Source organism: Aulostomus chinensis, chromosome 15 (assembly GCF_037954235.1).
Source record: "Aulostomus chinensis isolate RoL2024-O1b breed Wild chromosome 15, RoL_Achi_v1.0, whole genome shotgun sequence".
NCBI classification, from domain to species: Eukaryota; Metazoa; Chordata; class Actinopteri; order Syngnathiformes; family Aulostomidae; genus Aulostomus; species Aulostomus chinensis.
The window spans coordinates 13,135,348-13,153,415 of record NC_141334.1 but is presented as its reverse complement, the minus strand read 5'-3'; the positions used below and the strand labels follow the sequence as shown (position 1 = coordinate 13,153,415).

The window sequence follows — 18,068 nt, the reverse complement described above, 5'->3', positions numbered from 1 at the left end:
GTAGAAGAGAGGTGAGGTAAAACAGCTTCCAAAAGTCATTCAAAATGACTGCATTTTCAAGCCGGCGACAAACATGTCAAGATAAGCTCCCTCATTACATCAGAGCTGAAGGATCAGTTTTCATAACTAACAAGAAAATGAGAATGGGAGACTGAAAGCAACAAGCGTCATAAAAAAAAAATTAAAGCTGTCAACTTGAATGCTACTGTCCCCAAGGGGAAGTTTTTTTTTTCAGTTAAAACAGTGCAGTCACATGCACAAGAGAAAACGACACATACTTCGAAAGATAATGTATTCTAAGCATGTACTCTAAAATTCAGTGCCACAATAACAAAAATATTTACCAATAGTAAAACTTACCGCAAGTTTTCTTATTTCCGATTTCACCTTTGGCACATGTCGTATGTACATTAGCACAGTTAAGTGCATGAGAATATGTCATATATCATTTTGACAACGCCTGATGCCATGCAGAAGGAATACATGGAATTTTTACAGTGTTGTCAGCAGCTGAAGAAAGCAAACCAACAGAGGGGGTTCTGCTGGATTCCACGCAACATACAACGTATTCATCGAAGAAGCTTTTAAAAAATCCTTGTCAAGTGCAATTGTTGCTACAATAAAATCCATGACGGCAAACAAACAACTTACAGTGTAGCTGTCCTGTTGACTGAATGATTTAATGGGATCTCTTACATAATTTGCGCTCCTGTGTGATTGTGTATGCGAGTGAATCAATGAGATACTCTTGCAGGTGTTTTGAAATGGATGAGACCAAAAGCTTCCCTGAGATTATTTCTACAGGTTGAGACAAATGTAATTTAACTGTCATCATCAGATGGAAATGAGCTTGTATATGTCAATTCATGCACGTTGTCCCTGCTTTAATAACATAAATACAAAGAGAGAGAGAGAGAGAGAGAGAGAGAGAGAGAGAGATAGCAAGCACGCTTAATTTGGATGTGTTTTAGCCAAAAATTCAATTGGCATGTTGTGATTAGACAGTAGATAAAATTCCAAGGGACAGCAGTACAGGTCTCTCTTGATTCCTTGTGCCCCTCAACTGGAACAGCATGTCAGTGAAAGAACATCCCTCTATAGATTTAAAAAAAAAAAAATTTACAAAGAGGTTTTCATGTCTATTGTGAGATGAATAGTTTCATTCCTGGCTATGATCACAATGTCGTAAGGAATCCCAACTACGTAGTAAACTGTGAGGTGGTATAAATGGTGTAAGGTTGTTGCAAACATCAGGAAACAGGGACAAAAACATCTGATGAGGACAAAGTGAAGACAACAACTTTGGAATGTGACATTTCAACTCATGAAACTATTAAACAACCGTGCCTGCCTGCCAACATCATGATACCAGATCAAACCCACCCACCCTGCCACCCACTGGGTCAACCTGCAGAGCAGCATCCAGGTGTGGCGCTACCAAACGGGGGAGAGAGGGGGGGGGGGGGGGGTTCCTCTTAAATTGAAGCTGTCTCTACGCGTGAAACCCAGAAGACATTCAGCTGCGCTCTGCACCGCTGACAACGCCGACCTGAACAGGTGAGAACGCACTCATCACGATTTCATATATTCAGCGGTTTCGCAGGGCGAGGGCTCATCATTGCTAAGTCAGAACTGCAATAATCTTTTCGAGCGTAATGAATTTGACCTCTGTGCTGGCACCTCTCCAGAGAGATTCATCCTACGAGATTAGACGGAAAAGTTAACAGGCGCTCACACTGAACGCGGACCGGATGCTCGGCGTGACAGACACGAAGGTGGAAACATCCAGCCAAAGAATTCGGCATTATCGTGTTAATTCGAACGAGCTCACTTTTGTACGATCTGACTTTATTTTGGAAGATGAAAAGTGATAAATGCTGACACGTGCATTTGACATTTTGCATCTTATGTCACTCAAATATTTATCTATGCTGCCAATTCTAACTTGTGCCAAGTTCCAGTGCAGAATGCAGCTTTACAAGTTTCATTAGAGAAGTTGATTTTATTTGACAGGTCTGACATCAGTTGGAATAACACAAAAGGAAAATAGAAACATTATGTTCTTTATTTCTTGGGGCAGAGTTCTGTTTGCGCTGGCTTGTTTATTTTTTTAATTTTTATTTTTTTTAGCCGTCTTATTAACATCACCGTAAACGTTCTGTCGCCAGGTTGAACTCCAGAGAGAATATCAGCATCATGTCAAAAAGTAAGTTGCATTTCACATTGAATATTCACTCCTTTAACGCAAAATATGATGTCGACTTTCAATCGCAGTATCCTCAAAGGGTGCGTGTTTATGTTGCAGACGATGTGTTCCAAACCACCAGGGTTCGGACTCCGCTGAAGAATGATCTCAGCTGGATCCATAAACTGAAGGAGGAAAAGGAAAGGCAAGAAAAAACAAGGTATTCTGAAAAAAAAAGAGACAGACGGATGCATGAATTCACTTTAGCAGAACCGATGCGACTTTTCTGTGTGTTCTTGCTGTAGTTTGATGTGGTAAGCCATCACTTGCCATCAAACTGTATATTCTTTTTTATTGTTTTTTTTTTTTTTTTACAAACCCATAAAAGCTGTTGTGCCCGTTCTGGTTTTACAAAAGTTTGTTCTCACCTTCTAATGACAGACTCTCACTTCTCATCTTGCAGCGGGGACCCTGTGACCAGCCCAGTCAGACAGAATTCCTATGTCCTCGCCACCGCCCAAATATTTGAGTAAGTAGAAAGATTATCATCGGACCATTAACGCAGAATTAACAAAGGACAAAGATCAAGTTGAGTGCAATAATTAAGCTGGTCTATTATATTCTGGGGTTGTGGATTTAATATTTGAGGAAAGAAACACAAATTAGACTCATCATACATATTCTTATTCTTCTTGACTATTCTCACATTTTCTATTTACGCATGGGGGGGGGGGAAACAAATTCATCAGCTTACATTTCTCTCAAATAAATGACGAGCTTGATACAGAACAAAACAACGTTACAGTAAATTTTCCGTCAGTCTTGACTGAACCACTCTCTAATATTCAGTCCTCACAGGTGAGACAAATATCCATGACTTTACTTCCAACTTTTATGAACAGCAACAAAAATGGAGGCTCGATCATTGCTATTTTCTAAACTCCTTGACTCTTCCAGGTTAGTTTAGACCGTGAGGTATTTGAGTAGCGAGTGCTGCTGATACGATAGCAGCTCGTCAGGTCAAAGCGAAGTTGGCCTTCGACGTGAGCGCGTCGGCGAGTAAATAAGAATGCAGAACAGCCTCAGGCACAAGTGGCCATCTGCGATAATCACGGAGATAAACATTAGCGTAGCTCCGCAGCGTTCATCACCTCGCTCAGTTCGCTGCAGGCTGAGGGAACATTACTACTGGAGTGTTTGCCCCTCAAGTCACAAAGCAATGAGTTCAACGCCTGCACGTCTGCTCTTCAACAGCTTCCCAATAAACGCGATGGCCTTTAAAAGCCTGATGTCAGACGTGAGGACGGCCTCGAACAGGCTGAGCAGGAGAGGACATCCGAAATAAAACTCGTAGAGCTTTTCTTCATTTTCTACCTCGGGTTGTAAACAGACCGGATGAAATATTTAGACTTTTCTCTTTAACATAGTTGTCACCTGACTTGAAAATGCACACCCACACGTTAAAAGAAGAAAAATACACTTTTAGTAATTCCTAGGTGCACTGTTTGATGGAGCACCTTCCTACAGCAAAAACCTACGAACTAAAGTCCCTTTTTATTGTAGAGGTGAGACTACAGGATCGGGTCTGCTGAGGGAACGTGAAACGTTACACAAGACACCGCTCCCGAACTATAGAAGGGCTGAACTTTCCTGGAACGCTCTTTTGCGGTATCTCACGCAGCGTACTCCCCTCGTAATTACTTAATGCAGCGCGTAAATGTTCAGAATACTAGTATAAAGGAGGTGAGACATTTCAGACATTTTTCTCGTTTCCACTCCGTCCATTTGAAACAACAACAGGTGTTTCCAGCCACACGCCGCTCAGATTGTCTCACACTTGGAAAAACAAAATCTCTAATGCGCGTAATATTCAGCACAGAAACAGGAGCTCAGTTAGGAAACAGTCAGACAGCGCAAACTTCCACTGCTACCACCGTAATTAAAACCGCAAACGAGTTACAACTCGAAACCTGAACTATGCAAGGAAAGAGCAGGCTAACGCATTGAAGTGGAAATATTACGTCCTGCGTCCACTAGGTGGTGCTGGAGAACACTCACCAGCTATTATTATGTCGCCGTACATCACCTGTAAACAACGGTGTAATTTTGATGCAAATCAAATGTGTTACTTATTGTAACCACAAGGCGGGGCTATAAGAGCTAACAGATCTGAGCACGTGGAGTCCAGCAACGTCAATTTCCTTTTCTATGACAGCTTAAATGTGGACATTAACAGTGAGTAGATACAATGTCACACATTTCACATTTTTAATGTCAAACATGTTTTCAATTAATCCGTACTGTAGGAGCATGCTTTGCCCCCTTCATCCACTGCTGCATCGACCATATTTGGTTATGCCCTTGATCGTTTCCCCTGACCTGGATACAGCCCATTGTCTTTAGATGGGTGTTTTCTTCCATAAGAATGAATGTCACCAACATTTGAGTGTCACACTGCTTCCGTCCTCCCGTCTGCTCTGTGTCATACGCCTTCAAGCATCTCCGCCCCCCCCCCCCCCACACACACACACATAAAAGAGTGATGGGTGAAGATAACACTACTGGAGGCTGTCTCAGCTGTATTCTGCAGCTCTGATGTTGGAACATTCAGGTTTAAAGCCAAATGAGAGCAGAGAGACCAATAACATAAAGGAGCCAGTATGTCCAACAACTCACCTACAACATAAACATCTCGTCTAGTTTTCTGAGCTGAGAATAAAAACTGCATTTGGAGAAGATGGAGATGGCTGCTAGGATTCTTTTGCCTTGGAGAGTAAATATAACGTGAAAGCATAAAATCCCACGCTGACAGAGCATAACTTGCAACACAGCCAAAGAGAAGCAGCTGTTCAAGACAAAAAAAAACGAACAAAAAAACAGTAAACAACCCCCCCCCCCTAAAAAAGAGCAGCCTTTAATAGAATGTTGCAAACACTCGACAAAATGTAAGGTTACAGCTCCAAGGGAATGCTTGCTAACTGCACATCTGCAAGGATCTGCGGGTGAACTGAAATGAATTTGAAGGTCAAAGGTCAAGGTCAATGTTACGGACACATATCACAGTGACATACGACACCAGTGTAGTACTTCTATTTATATTATATTATTTTCACATTCATATGTCTGAATATTCTCGTTAATAAAATGTCACATGGTTTGAAAAATGACAATAATATCTTTATCCGAGCTATTTCTGGAGCAATTTATCATACGGCAAAAAAATTTGTGAGACAAACATTTATTTTTTAACACCCCGTCAGGCAGGTTGTGAGAAACAGTTGCGCGATATTCAAACGGTGCAGTACAGAACTTCAATAAATGAGCACAATGTTGGCAAGTAATTAACATCAAACGCCGTGTTCCTCTGGCAAGCGGACAAACGGAGCGCTGTGAAAGGAGGCTGGGGGTGTGTAAACCAGTCAGTCTTTCAAACGACAGAACTGGTTTCTTCTCATTCAGGGTTTGATCAATTATGCAGCCAATCAATTTTTCATCAAAGGTACTAATAGCTGACTGACAGTCTGGTGTCTTCATGAGTTAGGATGAAGGTCCAGCAGCTGTGATGTCCCCTGAATGCTGTGCTGATGCGGACAAACCGGGTCCAGCAGCTGGATCCATGCTGTGTGATGGTGTTAAATGAGTGGCGCTAATGGCAAAGGGGTTCAATGGATAGATGCCACATTTCCTAAAACTTTCTTTAACAATCCTGATACCATCCTCCTCTTTCGCGACCTGATACGCCCCCTTGAATACACCCGAGAACTCCTTCTTGCTAACCGCAAAATGAGTTGCATCGTTGGTGCAGCCGTCGCCTATCAGCACCAAAAATCTCTGCTTCAAGAGCGCGAAGAGACCCATATCGAGTGGCTGCAGGATGTGGGAGCAATGAGGCGGGAGGCACAGCAGGATGACGTCCTCTTTACGAGCCGCCTCCACCACTTCCAGGTTTACAGGCGACTTGTGGCCATCAAAGATCAGCAGCAGCGGACGCTCCTTAGGTGCGTGCACCAGGAAATGTCTGAGGAACCACTTCTTGAAAAGGTCAGAGGTGACACAACCCGAGTCAGACCATCCATAGAGGGCACTGGGCGGCCCTTGGGTCTTGTAACACACTCCCCCAGGGTAGGCTTTGGAGTAGATGATAAACGGGGGGATGTCCTCTCCAGCCGCATTGAAGCAGGCAAGCACGGAGACGTTGTCCTTCGAGCCTGACATGGGCTTGCAGCTCAGACCTGCAGGCTTGGAGAGCATCACCCTCCTCCTTCCCAGGTGAAAGCCTGTGTCATTGCAGTTTAGCACTTGGTGAGGTTTGTCCCTCAAACCATGAGCATCCATAACAGTGCTCAGCAAGCAAAAGAACTGATCCACTGCTTCCTTTCTTACACATACAGTTCTCCCACGGACAACATTGTCTGCCGGTTGAATGGTAATATTCTTTTCTTGCCTCTTTCTAAAGTTGAGCCACCAAGTTTGGCCCAGTTTAGAAAAGGCCACCCTGCGGTGCTGCCGCTTATAGATTGAAGAGGCGAAGGACACCAGCTGCTGCTTGGTAAGAGGGAATCCATGCCTGGACATGTACAAAGAGAACTCCACTAACAGTTCCTCATCAGCTGATGTTATGAGCTGAGCTGGCCCACTGCGACTCCCTGGTGTCACCCGTCCACTCACTCTGTCCCCCAGTGAGGATTTAGGGACTCCAAACTCCTTGGCTGCTTGTCTCACCGTGCACCTCCCTGACTTTACCTCCATTAGAGCCTGCTCCATTGACTCCTCAGTCCATTTCTTCTTCTTCTTCCTCCCAATTTTGTCAAGATGATTTCTCGATGGCATTTTTTTCTAAAATGGTACAAATATACAAACATGAATGACATGTCAAAATAAAAATGATTAAGAGAGCATGAAAGAATTTAATTTAAGTAGTTTAGAAAGACCTGGAATGTTGCATACTGTCCTGCTTTGAACAACTGCTGACTGGTCAAACCCGCTTCTTATAACAATCTAAGTGAATTGTAACAATTTAACTTGATAAGGGTTTTAATGTACAACCTTGTCCAGATTCATTATAACTTGTCTGTTGTATAATTGTAGAAAAAGCAAATAGACCGTTCTCACAAGTAAACATCTTGTATCAAGACAAAAATGTTATCACATCCGTATTTGATCCAAAGAGTTTGTCGGCTACAACAGAATAACGTGTTTTCTATCAGTCAAAAGCTGTGATTACGACAGATTTAACGTTACTAACTTAGAGAACTTACTGGTCCTTTGCAGTCAGAAGAGATTAGCAGTATCAGTGAGGGTCAGAGGATAACTCTTCAAATGTTGATTGTCGTGACGCTACAACCAATAACGTGAATTTCGGTGGTTTTATGATTCAAAATTATGTTTTTAAACAAACAACAAGTACCAATGTTCTTTCTGCATTCACCACTTTATATCTGCATGGTACAAAAAGTGAGAACAACGCGGCTGAATGACTTTCCTGGCAGCCTAGCATGACAACAACGCCGCTACACATGATTAACCCGGAAGTTGAGTGAGTTCACCTTCGAAATAAAAGCTGTGAATTTCCTGTTACAAAAATAAATCGTCGAAGTACGTTTAAATTTCGAACAATCCTCAACCGACTTCATAGTGTGTCTCTAATATTGTTATTATTATTATTATTATTATTTAGAAATTAATTAAAGAATGCTAAAAATTCCTCCTAAATGCCTCTACTAACCATTTTTGTTGGTTTTGGATCATTTTAAAGGTTTCTTTTACATACAACATCCACAAAGCATCAGCGTACTTGACCAAATTACAAGAAGTATATAAAATTTTTGAAGAAGATAATTAATATGTCGACAGCATTTTGATTAATGTATTGGTCCATTTACTCTTTAATTAAAAAATAGGCTTCACATGCTTTACTTTAGGTGGACCATGACAAAAAGAACACGTGCATATGCTGCAAAAAACAAACAGTCACATCAATATTTCTGGCAATATCTAAGAGGAACAAACAAAAATGACTTATGCATGTATTGGATAGTCATGCTTCTCACTTTAGTGCAATGGGCTTGGTGGTATTTAAATCTTTGATAACCAGTGTTCTGACATTTAAGGCTTTGTTTGTCAGCAGTGCTTCCTCAACCAACATACCTGTCCTTTTTCTCCACTTAACTCACATTCTGCTGTCCTATAAGGGCAGTTTAGAGGCCATGATGAAAAACACAAATGTGCATGCGTTCTAAACATATTTCCTATGTCAACTCCATTTTCTGAAAGACAGTTTTAATATTGTATATTTACATCAGCTGTGACAAAAACCTGGAATAATTATAGAAAATATAAATTGCTATTGTTGTTTTTAGTGTGCAATATCACCCTCTTATATTGAAATCGTATAGTAATATTAATGGATTAGATTATTTTGCAAGTACTCCTCTTAATGATTCAGTTAATTAGGCAAATGTTGAAGTTATTGCTACCCCAACATAATACTCAGCCTGAGGTGTCAACAGTGTAGAGATAATAATAATACATGAGAGCTGTACTGATTTTAAGTGAATTAGAAAAGACTGTAAGATGCTGAGTTTAGGGATTTGGGCCATTTTTGCATCGTTGGGAATAAATATGGTCTCTTCTTACAGGTCTCAGACACTCAAAGAAGAACTTGTCCAATACACTGAGGCACAACCAGAAAAATCTGCACCAGAAACCAAGGACCAGACAAATGCAGAACAAATTGAGAAGGATTCTGAGGCTTCTGTAAGCGCTCCTGTGGATGATATCCAAAATATTGAGACAGAACCTGTTTCAGAAGAAAACCCAGAGGCAATATCTGTTGTGGAGGCAGCTCAAGCTGTTTCAAACCCAGTGTCTGATGCATCTGCTGACCAGTCATATGTAGAACACAATGAGGAGACGGCCCAGAGCTCTCCAGTTGTTATTGAAGAAGTTGTTAAAAACAATGAGGCACAACCAGAAAAGTCTGCTTCTGTGGAGACAGCTGAGCAAGCGGTTACAAATGTACTTTCAGAAAAGAAGGAAGAGGAGGTCGATGAGGCAGATGCTAAGGTGGGTGAAGCTGAGGTGGGGACACAGCAGAGTCAAGCTGCTGAGGAAGTTACTACAGCTGCCAAAGTTGAACTGACACCTGAAGCTGAACCCCCGACCCAAACAGAGCCAGAAAATGTGACAACACTGCTGGATGCAGGAGTGGAATCAACAGTGCAACCAGCAGAGGAGATCTGTGAGGAATGTCCTCAAGAACAGGCTCCAATAGAAATAGTTGAAACTATAGCTGAGACTGTTGTGGAGTCAGTTCCTGAATCTCCGGCTGTGATAAATCAAGAATCAGCAGAAGGAGCCGCTATGCAAGACAGTGTGGAAGCGGTTCCTGACTTATTGGCAGATGTTACGTCCGAATCGCCCACTCAACCTCCTGCTGAAACTGTAGTCAAAAGTGTGGAGTCTCGACTGGAGTCTGCAGCTCCAGCAGAACCATTTCTAAACATTGCAGCTGAAAAGGAAAGTGAGAGTGAAGTTCAGGCTGTGAAGCAAGATGTTGAACCAACACCTGCAATTACAGTCGATGATGTGGTGGGGCTGAAGACGGATGCTGCTGAGCCAGTGAGAGTTCCAGAAGTGGAAGCTGCTGAGGATACGCTGGTTGAGAAAACCATTGAACTGGAGGATGCGTTCGATGTGGCGGCACCCACAGTTACAGCTGTTCCTGAATCCCTCTCAGAGGAGCTGAAACTGATCCAACAGTCTGATGATGCAAATACGTGAGTATAAACTCACATAAAACTGTTTTTCCACACACATGTTGTCTCATTTCAGTAAAATGTCTTGTTATTTTTACCTTTGTAGCAATAACATGTTCCAGAAGCTTACAGTGGAGCTGCCTTCAATAAAGACCAGGTGGGTTTGTGTTGCCTCACCTTCAAGTTGCATGAGATAACCTTTTACAAGTTAAATATCTAACTTTTTTGGTTAATGAATTAGTCTAAGGGAGACCCCCCCCCTCCAAAAAAAAAGAAAACAGAACTTTTTGTAACATGAGCCTGTATGATACTGCAAATTTATTATTTTTTAATTTCAGTGTGCTGGCTAGTACACCAGTGAGGAATCTAGCGCTGACAACAAAAGTAATGCATTTTGCATGTCCCAAGATTTTGCAGGGTAAAGTGTTGCTGTTATTGTGACATGCAAAATGGCAAGATTCTAAAATAATATCTTCAAAGTGTCTTGTGCAGTCTGATGTCATAAAAAAAGATTTCTCTGAGGGGTTGCTGGGGCATACCTTTGACTTGGAAAAAGTTGATGCAAAGAGAATATCGCAGGTTTGATATGTAATACCCTTGTCTGAAAATGATTATTCGAAAAGTTACTGCAGGATTTTCTATATTCAAAAGGACATTCTCATGTCTAATTTGAGCAAAAGCTTTTTATTTTCCTCAACGTGAAATGACCTCTGAAGTCACTGCAGTGTACATAAATAGATGATTCTCTAGAGGCTCCAACCTGCAATATGCTTCATAAGCAAAGTCAAAAAATCAATAGTGGAACGAAAAAATTGTATGGATCCCAAAGATCACACTGAAATGTTTGCAAAGGCGATGACCTCATTCTTTGTACTTCAGGGACGGCAAACCAGTTTGTTCATTTTGTGATCAAATAATTGATGGAGATGTGAAGATTTCACTCAGTGAGCCTCCAGTGAGCTGCCACCCCGACTGTCTCAAAGTTTGTCCTCTTCAGTATCCTGCACGTTGATCAGCACGCCCTGTTCTTGCGTATTTTTAATCATGTTTTTGTGTGTTTGCAGTGTGGAGTGTGTGATAAGGCCCTGGGAGATTTGTTGACACTCATGTTCCTGCATGACCAAAGGATCCACTGTGATGGATGTTTTGCCAAAGCTCTCCAGACCTGAAGCCTAACTGGGACAAATATGTCATCGATGAAGTCTCAAAGCATTGTGTGATTAATGTGTTTGGGCTGAGAACCTCACTGTTGCCTCAAGTCTCTATCTTTCCTGTGATCCAATTTCACCACTGAATGTTTTTAGGACGTTGCACATTACCAGGCATAACAATATAATGCATGAGCAGTAGGCGTACACAAAAATCATTAAATGAAATACTTCACAATGAACATAAAATATTTTTTTATTGTAAACATGCAGTATATGGTTAAAATAAAATCACAGTTTAATGTCTTTAATGTGCCTTAAATGATTACACACACAGCAAAACCCATCTCAGTGAGCGGTGGGGCAACACATTAAACATGAGACGCGTGTAGGAAAGTTACCGTTAAATGAAGAAGCATCTAACAGATGTAAAAACCGCATATAAAAAAAAATACCTCCAGGAAAATGAGCATATGTCTTTGTTTCCCTCCACACAGTGGTATTAAACAAAGCAAATATGAAAATGCATGTGATGTCAGTGACAGATACACTCCTCCAGAGCGCTTTGGTACATTCAGCTTTTGGATCACACAGCGTTGATACACAAGATGGTGACAAGGAGGCAGCAACAAATTCATATTCATAGAACCGGTATGCATCAGTAAACACTGAATGGCGTGCATGCAGTTATGATTTGCAAAGGGATCTGTCAGTGCTCTTAATTATTTATGAAACACCATATATCACAATCTGCCAAACAACATCAGTACCAATGAAGCTTCATAAAAAAAAAAGAAAAAAAAAGGGAGTAATATTGGAGATCAAACCTGTGAGAGGCAAATGAACAACAAAGCTGAGAGAATCATCTGGGAGAAGGAGTTGATGAGGAGGCTGCAGGGGATGAGTTATCTTCATCTCTCTGGCTGGTGTTCATCGAAAACAGTGACAAGAAACAGGGGGATCCATAGCAGGTGATCCAGGTTTGGAAGTTTCCCAGAGGATAATAGTGTTAACTGTCCATCTCGTAACCAGAGGATGGGGTTGACTAGGGTGGAGGTGAGGCACTTAGCGGATGCCTTTCCTTCCCAGGAACCGCAAAACTGCATAGTTGTAGGTGGTGGCGACCAAATACAGAAACTGCAAAGGAAGGTCATTGATGGGAGGCAGAACAGAAAGAAAAAGGCTTCAATATGCTGAAAATAAACAGCAGGAGCATTCAAATAGTTAGCATTAATTTACCATGAATCACTCATCTGGAGTTGTGGTTTTAGGGTTCTGAGTTTTCAAGGTTTGAAATTATGTACATTACCTCTGATAATTACAAACAGCGACTGGCACTTTGCGATGATGCTCATAGTATTGAACACTGATTGGTATTCTGGCCACTACACATACTATATTTGAAAAGGTTTTATAAAAAAAAAATAGTTCGATTGATAAAGAGGGCGACAAAATGTTTCTGCTCCTGTACGTGTTGGAGAGAAGTTGAACAATTTAAAAAAAACAAACAAACAACAAAACAAAACCCTATGACAAAAATAAAAAAAAAGGCTTATTACTGAGAAATATATACCTTTTGGGACTTTTAATGAAGTGAGTTTTAAACTGTGATGAGGCAGGTTGGATGCTATAAGATATGTAATAATACATATCATTTTTCTTTATCATTAAACATCATTAATGGCTTTATGAATGTTTCTATAAATGCAGTCTGAACTTGTCTGTTTTGATCTAACCCTATAGTACATTTCCTGCCAGGATACTTACTTAGCATGCTGACTTTTCCCAGTGCTAACTTGAATCAGGATAAATTGTTTAATCGTGCGATTTCTCAAAAGTTATCTGAACAAAATTATCAAATTCTGATATTAAATCGAATTATTTCACAGCGCTCGTGTGACAACCGAACCTAGTTCATTAGTGATGGAGTAGACTACACTGGAGTCCGTGGTGTAAACTTCATTTTCTTGCGCTGTCACTGCTGGACGTTGATACAAAAATGGCTGTAACTTTAAGAAATGTAACTTCTGGATGCAAGATGTCCCATACTTCACTGTAAAATTGTTTCTCAATGTTGTGTGTGGGTTGCATACTGGGCATGAAGTCCCAAAATTATGGAAACGCAGACAAACTTTCCTTTTACAGCACAATGTGTCTTACAATGCTTTCACAGACATGAATCCGCAGAAACAAAAGCGACAGTGATGTGTACAGATCTGACTTAAGCCTCTTTGGGTGACACAATACAGATTTAAGACCAGTTAATTGGGGATGGCATATGCAATTGGGGACAAAAGCTGTGTCCTAAATTGGCAAAACACTTATTTATATGTCAGTGGCAATAGACTGGCTGAGCAAGAGAGTCCTAAAACCCAGAAATAAGTTAGCATTGTCAAACGTCCAGTTCCCTCATCTTGGACTCAGTGAGATTTTTTGATGGGAGTAAGATAGAATATAAGACACAAAGATATTTAAATGTTTGTTTCTACAACAGGATATATGTCAGAAAGTATCACAGCAGTAATTTCCAAGCATTTATATTGCTTGAACAGCGGCTGATAACAAAGACAAACTTTTGTTTATTAAATGTTCTGCAATAATCCAAAATCTAGTGTAAAAAAAAAGAAGAGGAAAGAAATCCATTGACCAAAAGGAACAATATAAATATGCTAAGCGGGTTAAAGCAAGAAACGGTAAAAGTAAACCCCCAGGAAATGAATTTCAGTCAGTAGAAGAGTTCAAGTCAAAGCCATTACTCACCAGGGCTAAGAGAGTGATCCCAGCTCCTGCAAATGCAGCTATGTACAAGTCATAGGTGACGTAGAACTGAAAGAATAGAACATACACAGGTGAATTCTATATATGCTGATGCTATCTGTATGCTCCCTCACACGCCCGTCCTATCCTTGATTGCCTTACACCAATAAGACTGCAACAGTTGGAGGGAGCTGACATGAAATACTGATCTGTGTAAAACAGAATATTGAACTACTCACTTCGCTGGCTTTGCAAATAGATGCCAAGGTCATTCCACAAGCCTTGCCTGGCATTGCATTCCAAGGAAGCAGCCCTTAAATGAAGACATAAGTGATGTATCATGCCACTGCTGAATCATGATGACCTGATGATGCATTGAAATGATTTCTCCAACCCTGCTTGCATACATCTTGTCAGGGAAACAGCAGCAAATGTGTATTTGTCTTGATTATTTCATCGCTAATTCAACAACTTGTTTTGCAGCTAGTCCCCAATGATTAATTCATAGCTTTACAGGACACATTAACATTCTCATCAGGTGGACATGTGGTCAGTCATTACAAGAACAACACACCATACTGCCTGGCGTCCATGCAAATCCAGCCATGCTGATTAATGCTGGGAGTTGTTTCAGCCAGGATGTTGATGTTGTGGCAAGTGTGCTCCATGTTGAACAGGAAGAAGACGGGGATAGCAGTAAAGGCGAACACTGCCAGCCAGATGAAGGCCAAGATATATGTCACAATGACAAACTGTAGAGATAAAACATGCAGTATTTCTAATGTTGCATCAGGTGATAAATGTGGTGATAAATCAGCTATTGACTGTTATTTGAGAGTCTGTATAAAAATAGCAGAAGCAATTATTTGATTTAATTGAGCAAAGGAGGCTAAAACAAACCTGCAATCATAATCTCCACAATGATCTGATGTCATATTTCCCCTCCCTCTTTCCTCCCTCCCTCCCTTCCCCTTCCTTGCTCTCACCGTCAGGCTGAGGCAGCGGCCACACTGGGTGCTCCTGTACTCCCCAAAGGTCTGCTTGACAGCGCTTGTGGCGTAGAAACCCTCAGCCAGCAGCAGGATACCATAGAGGAAGAAAAAAGATGCCAGGCCATAGATGACGTACTGGAAGTATTTGATACTGGGACAGTCATACAGGGAGAAGTCAGTCAAACAGTTAGAGGAGGCAAATCTTGAGATCAAAATTCAGAGAATGCAGCCACTCACAAGGAGGCCATGACAACAAAATCCTGAACGTTGCGGGCGAAGTAAGTTTCGACGAGGACTTCAGTCTGGGTCAAAGCTTCGTGCCCACAGCCACAAAATAATGCCATGCCAGCGTAGCACAGCAAGGTGGCCAGCAGAGATGGGTAGGGCACTGCCCCAATGCACCGGATACAGGAATCATAACAACCTGAGGGGGCATAATATATCAGCACACAGGCGGCACACACCGCACATATAAGCACACAGCACATCTAAGCCACGGCTGGGACTTCTTTCACCCTGTTGGGGAGCTACGAAAAAGGCCTTGTTCACTTTGCAAATCCATGAGCATTCACCACCCCACCAACAGGCAAGAAAGCAACAGAGAAAAAAGAAAAAGACAACGGCTCAAGCGCTGACCCTCAGTAAAGCGTCCAAACAAAAGCATTGAACAACCACATGCACTTTCTTCAGTGTAAGCTGCGCTGTTGAAGCAGGTAGCAAATATCCACAGTGTTAATAAATACAATGGCAGAAATGGGATAGAGGAAAGCACCTAAGGCTTTGCAAAGCCAAGGCTGCCTGACCGGAAACATTTGCTGCCCTCTGTTCCTGTACTCCACAACAAGAAAGGTCCCAGTACCAGTGATGTAGAGTACTGCCTAAAATAACCCCGTCTGCGCTGATTTCATCTGTTTATGTGAAAGCTCATCTGCTTGTATCAACACCTCACAGTTCAGCCCCTACTACATCTGGTCCAGCCCTCTTTCTCCAACGGTCACAGGCGTCACCAGGCAAGCCAGAGATGGTGGTGAAACACTGGCTTCAGGGGCTTGAGGAGAGAGCTTCCCTTTGTGGTATCAGATAAGATATCCATTGTCTTTACTAAGGTCAGGGGGGGAACAAAGGGCAGCGATGTCAAACAAACAAAGACCACAATACACACACGTAGTAGTAGGAAGGCAACACCAGGTCTCAACACCACAGCCAGTGTCACTACTCAGGCCATCCTCCATCCACAGCCAGCTCAGACTGGTACCATTGCACTGAGGGTTAATGACAGTAGGGGCTGACTTCAAAAGAGTGGGAGGAAACATCATGAACCAGTGGGGCAATCAGAGTATCTTCCCCAAAAACAACAAAACTCCACTAAAAATGCTCCAGTTTCTTTCTGCACAATGTCAAACCCTTACTTAAACAACCTCAGTGTGATTAAACAGTCTGTAATTCCACAAATGAAAGGATTTTAGTCGGGAGGAACAGAAGCTGAGAGTTACACAAACTGCTACTTATGTATAAATAGTAACAGCAGGAAGACTGTTGGATACCCAAAAATGATAGTGCCTGCAGACGCCCACACTTCAGCTGTGCCCCGCAACGCTGGCTAGAGTGATGAACAGTCCATTATAGCTCCTATCGGAATTAAAAAGCATCAGTGCATTCATGCCAGGTAATCAATCAAGGCTCCAAAGCTCTTTAAAAAAGTGCACTTGTTGAGTTTAAGTGAGAGAAGAAAAAAAAAGTAGTCCTGCATCTACAGTTGTCATGGAAATATGTGAATTTCATTCAGTGTGAGCATCTGACCTCTTTCACACGAGTGACCTGGCATGGCCTTTTACATGATGAAAGTCGTGTCTGTCAGCCACTCAGTCTAGTTCGTGGTTAGAAGGGGTTAGACGAGGTGATGGGTCTTGAGTAATCCCAGATGAGGCAATGTGCTGTTTTATTTTCATTCTTCTTCAGCACATATTATCCACAAGGAACAATGTCAAAGAGATAACAGTCTATAGGTAAATATGCTTTGTTTAATCAAAACAGAGGATTAATTTGTGCTAAATCGTGCACTGAGTGCATGATGGCAACATGATGTCTTAGGCCAGAAAGGACATATTAAAGGCTACTTTCGTAAGTTATTGAAATTCCCATTTTCAAATCACATTAATAATAGATGATAAGAGTTATTAAAAATTCTGTGCACTCACCCATGTCCAGAAAGAAGTGTTGGCTTATTGAAGTTTTGCTGGGTGGCTTTGTGACTGTGATATGAGGATATGAGAAGTTATTCCCCGCCACTCCTATATGAATCTGAGTCGCGCTTTTGTCTCATCAACAATAGATAGACCCCATCTCCCCAAGTCACATCTTAAAGTCACAAAGTCCCATTTCAGCTGCCAGTCATTATTTAGAGAGCCATGGGTCAGAACTGGGGACAGACGCAGGTCACACATTCCAATATGAGCTCTTTTTTTCTTGGTATTTGATGCATTTTGACTGGGTTTTTGCTGCTGTAGATAATATTTATGACTGCTTTAGAGAATACTCAAGTATGTGATTTTACTGTGTGTTATTTATTGTCATTTTTATCATTATTATTCTGAAATAGTGAGTTTTCGTGTGCAAGTTGTATATAAAATGCACACTTCAGACATTTAAAATAATTTAAATGCTAATAATGAAGATGAGATTTTGGATTTTTTAATGATTATAATGTCAATTACATAACACACATCTTTGATTCCGACTTTCACTCCAATTTTGTTAGATTGTTGTGCACAGTTAATTGTGTAGTATCTAACTTTCCTCTGTTTTTCGTCAGCGTGCACATGCACCCCCCCCCCCCCCCACACACACACACACACACACACCACAGGTCAGCAAAATATACTTCTGAGGCTCTTTGGTCCAGCAGCATTTTTCTTTCTTCTTTTTAAAGAAATAAGAGGAAATAAGAGGTGAACATAGACAAAAGAGGGGAATAAATGGAAGTGGTGGTGATGGACATTGATGAAGTTGACTAACAAGGGTGACATTGACGGTCGGGTCCAGCTGCTGCCCTCCTTCCCTCCCTCCCTCATGTTTGACCCAGTTGATGTCAAAGCTGGGTTCAGTACAAAGGAGCCAGTGTAGAGCAGGAGACAACACCACTTTTTTTTTTGGGGGGGGGGGGGGGGGGGGGGAGAAACCCCTTAACTTATTTTTTCATTTGAAGCTCAAAACTGGACACAGCTTATCA

The 18,068-nt window shown here is 41.5% G+C and overlaps 3 protein-coding genes across 5 annotated transcripts; 1 reads left to right on the top strand and 2 right to left on the bottom strand.

The window, feature by feature from the left end:
* Positions 1-1,485: 1,485 nt before the first annotated feature.
* Positions 1,486-11,573, top strand: LOC147248773 (uncharacterized). Its single transcript, XM_086225973.1, has 8 exons — positions 1,486-1,557; positions 2,169-2,206; positions 2,306-2,405; positions 2,649-2,714; positions 8,824-9,963; positions 10,049-10,099; positions 10,822-10,924; positions 11,007-11,573. Exons 2-8 carry the CDS (start codon positions 2,197-2,199, stop codon positions 11,109-11,111), a joined length of 1,575 nt encoding a protein of 524 aa, XP_086082099.1. The 5' UTR covers positions 1,486-1,557; positions 2,169-2,196; the 3' UTR covers positions 11,112-11,573.
* On the bottom strand, positions 4,715-7,721 carry LOC147248774 (uncharacterized). The gene is made up of 2 exons (XM_086225974.1): positions 7,444-7,721; positions 4,715-7,021 (listed from the first exon to the last, which is right to left on the bottom strand). Exon 2 carries the CDS (start codon positions 7,013-7,015, stop codon positions 5,723-5,725), a length of 1,293 nt encoding a protein of 430 aa, XP_086082100.1. The 5' UTR covers positions 7,016-7,021; positions 7,444-7,721; the 3' UTR covers positions 4,715-5,722.
* plp1b (proteolipid protein 1b) lies at positions 11,329-17,189 on the bottom strand. Of its 3 annotated transcripts, none has more exons than XM_086225977.1 (7): positions 17,038-17,189; positions 15,077-15,263; positions 14,834-14,990; positions 14,422-14,599; positions 14,087-14,160; positions 13,851-13,916; positions 11,329-12,227 (listed from the first exon to the last, which is right to left on the bottom strand). In XM_086225977.1, exons 1-7 carry the CDS (start codon positions 17,039-17,041, stop codon positions 12,156-12,158), a joined length of 738 nt encoding a protein of 245 aa, XP_086082103.1. In that variant the 5' UTR covers positions 17,042-17,189; the 3' UTR covers positions 11,329-12,155. The 3 variants fall into 3 exon arrangements, with proteins under 3 accessions (XP_086082103.1, XP_086082101.1, XP_086082104.1); XM_086225975.1 differs by lacking the exon at positions 17,038-17,189 and adding an exon at positions 15,612-16,348; XM_086225978.1 differs by lacking the exon at positions 17,038-17,189 and adding an exon at positions 15,643-16,336.
* Positions 17,190-18,068: the final 879 nt, after the last annotated feature.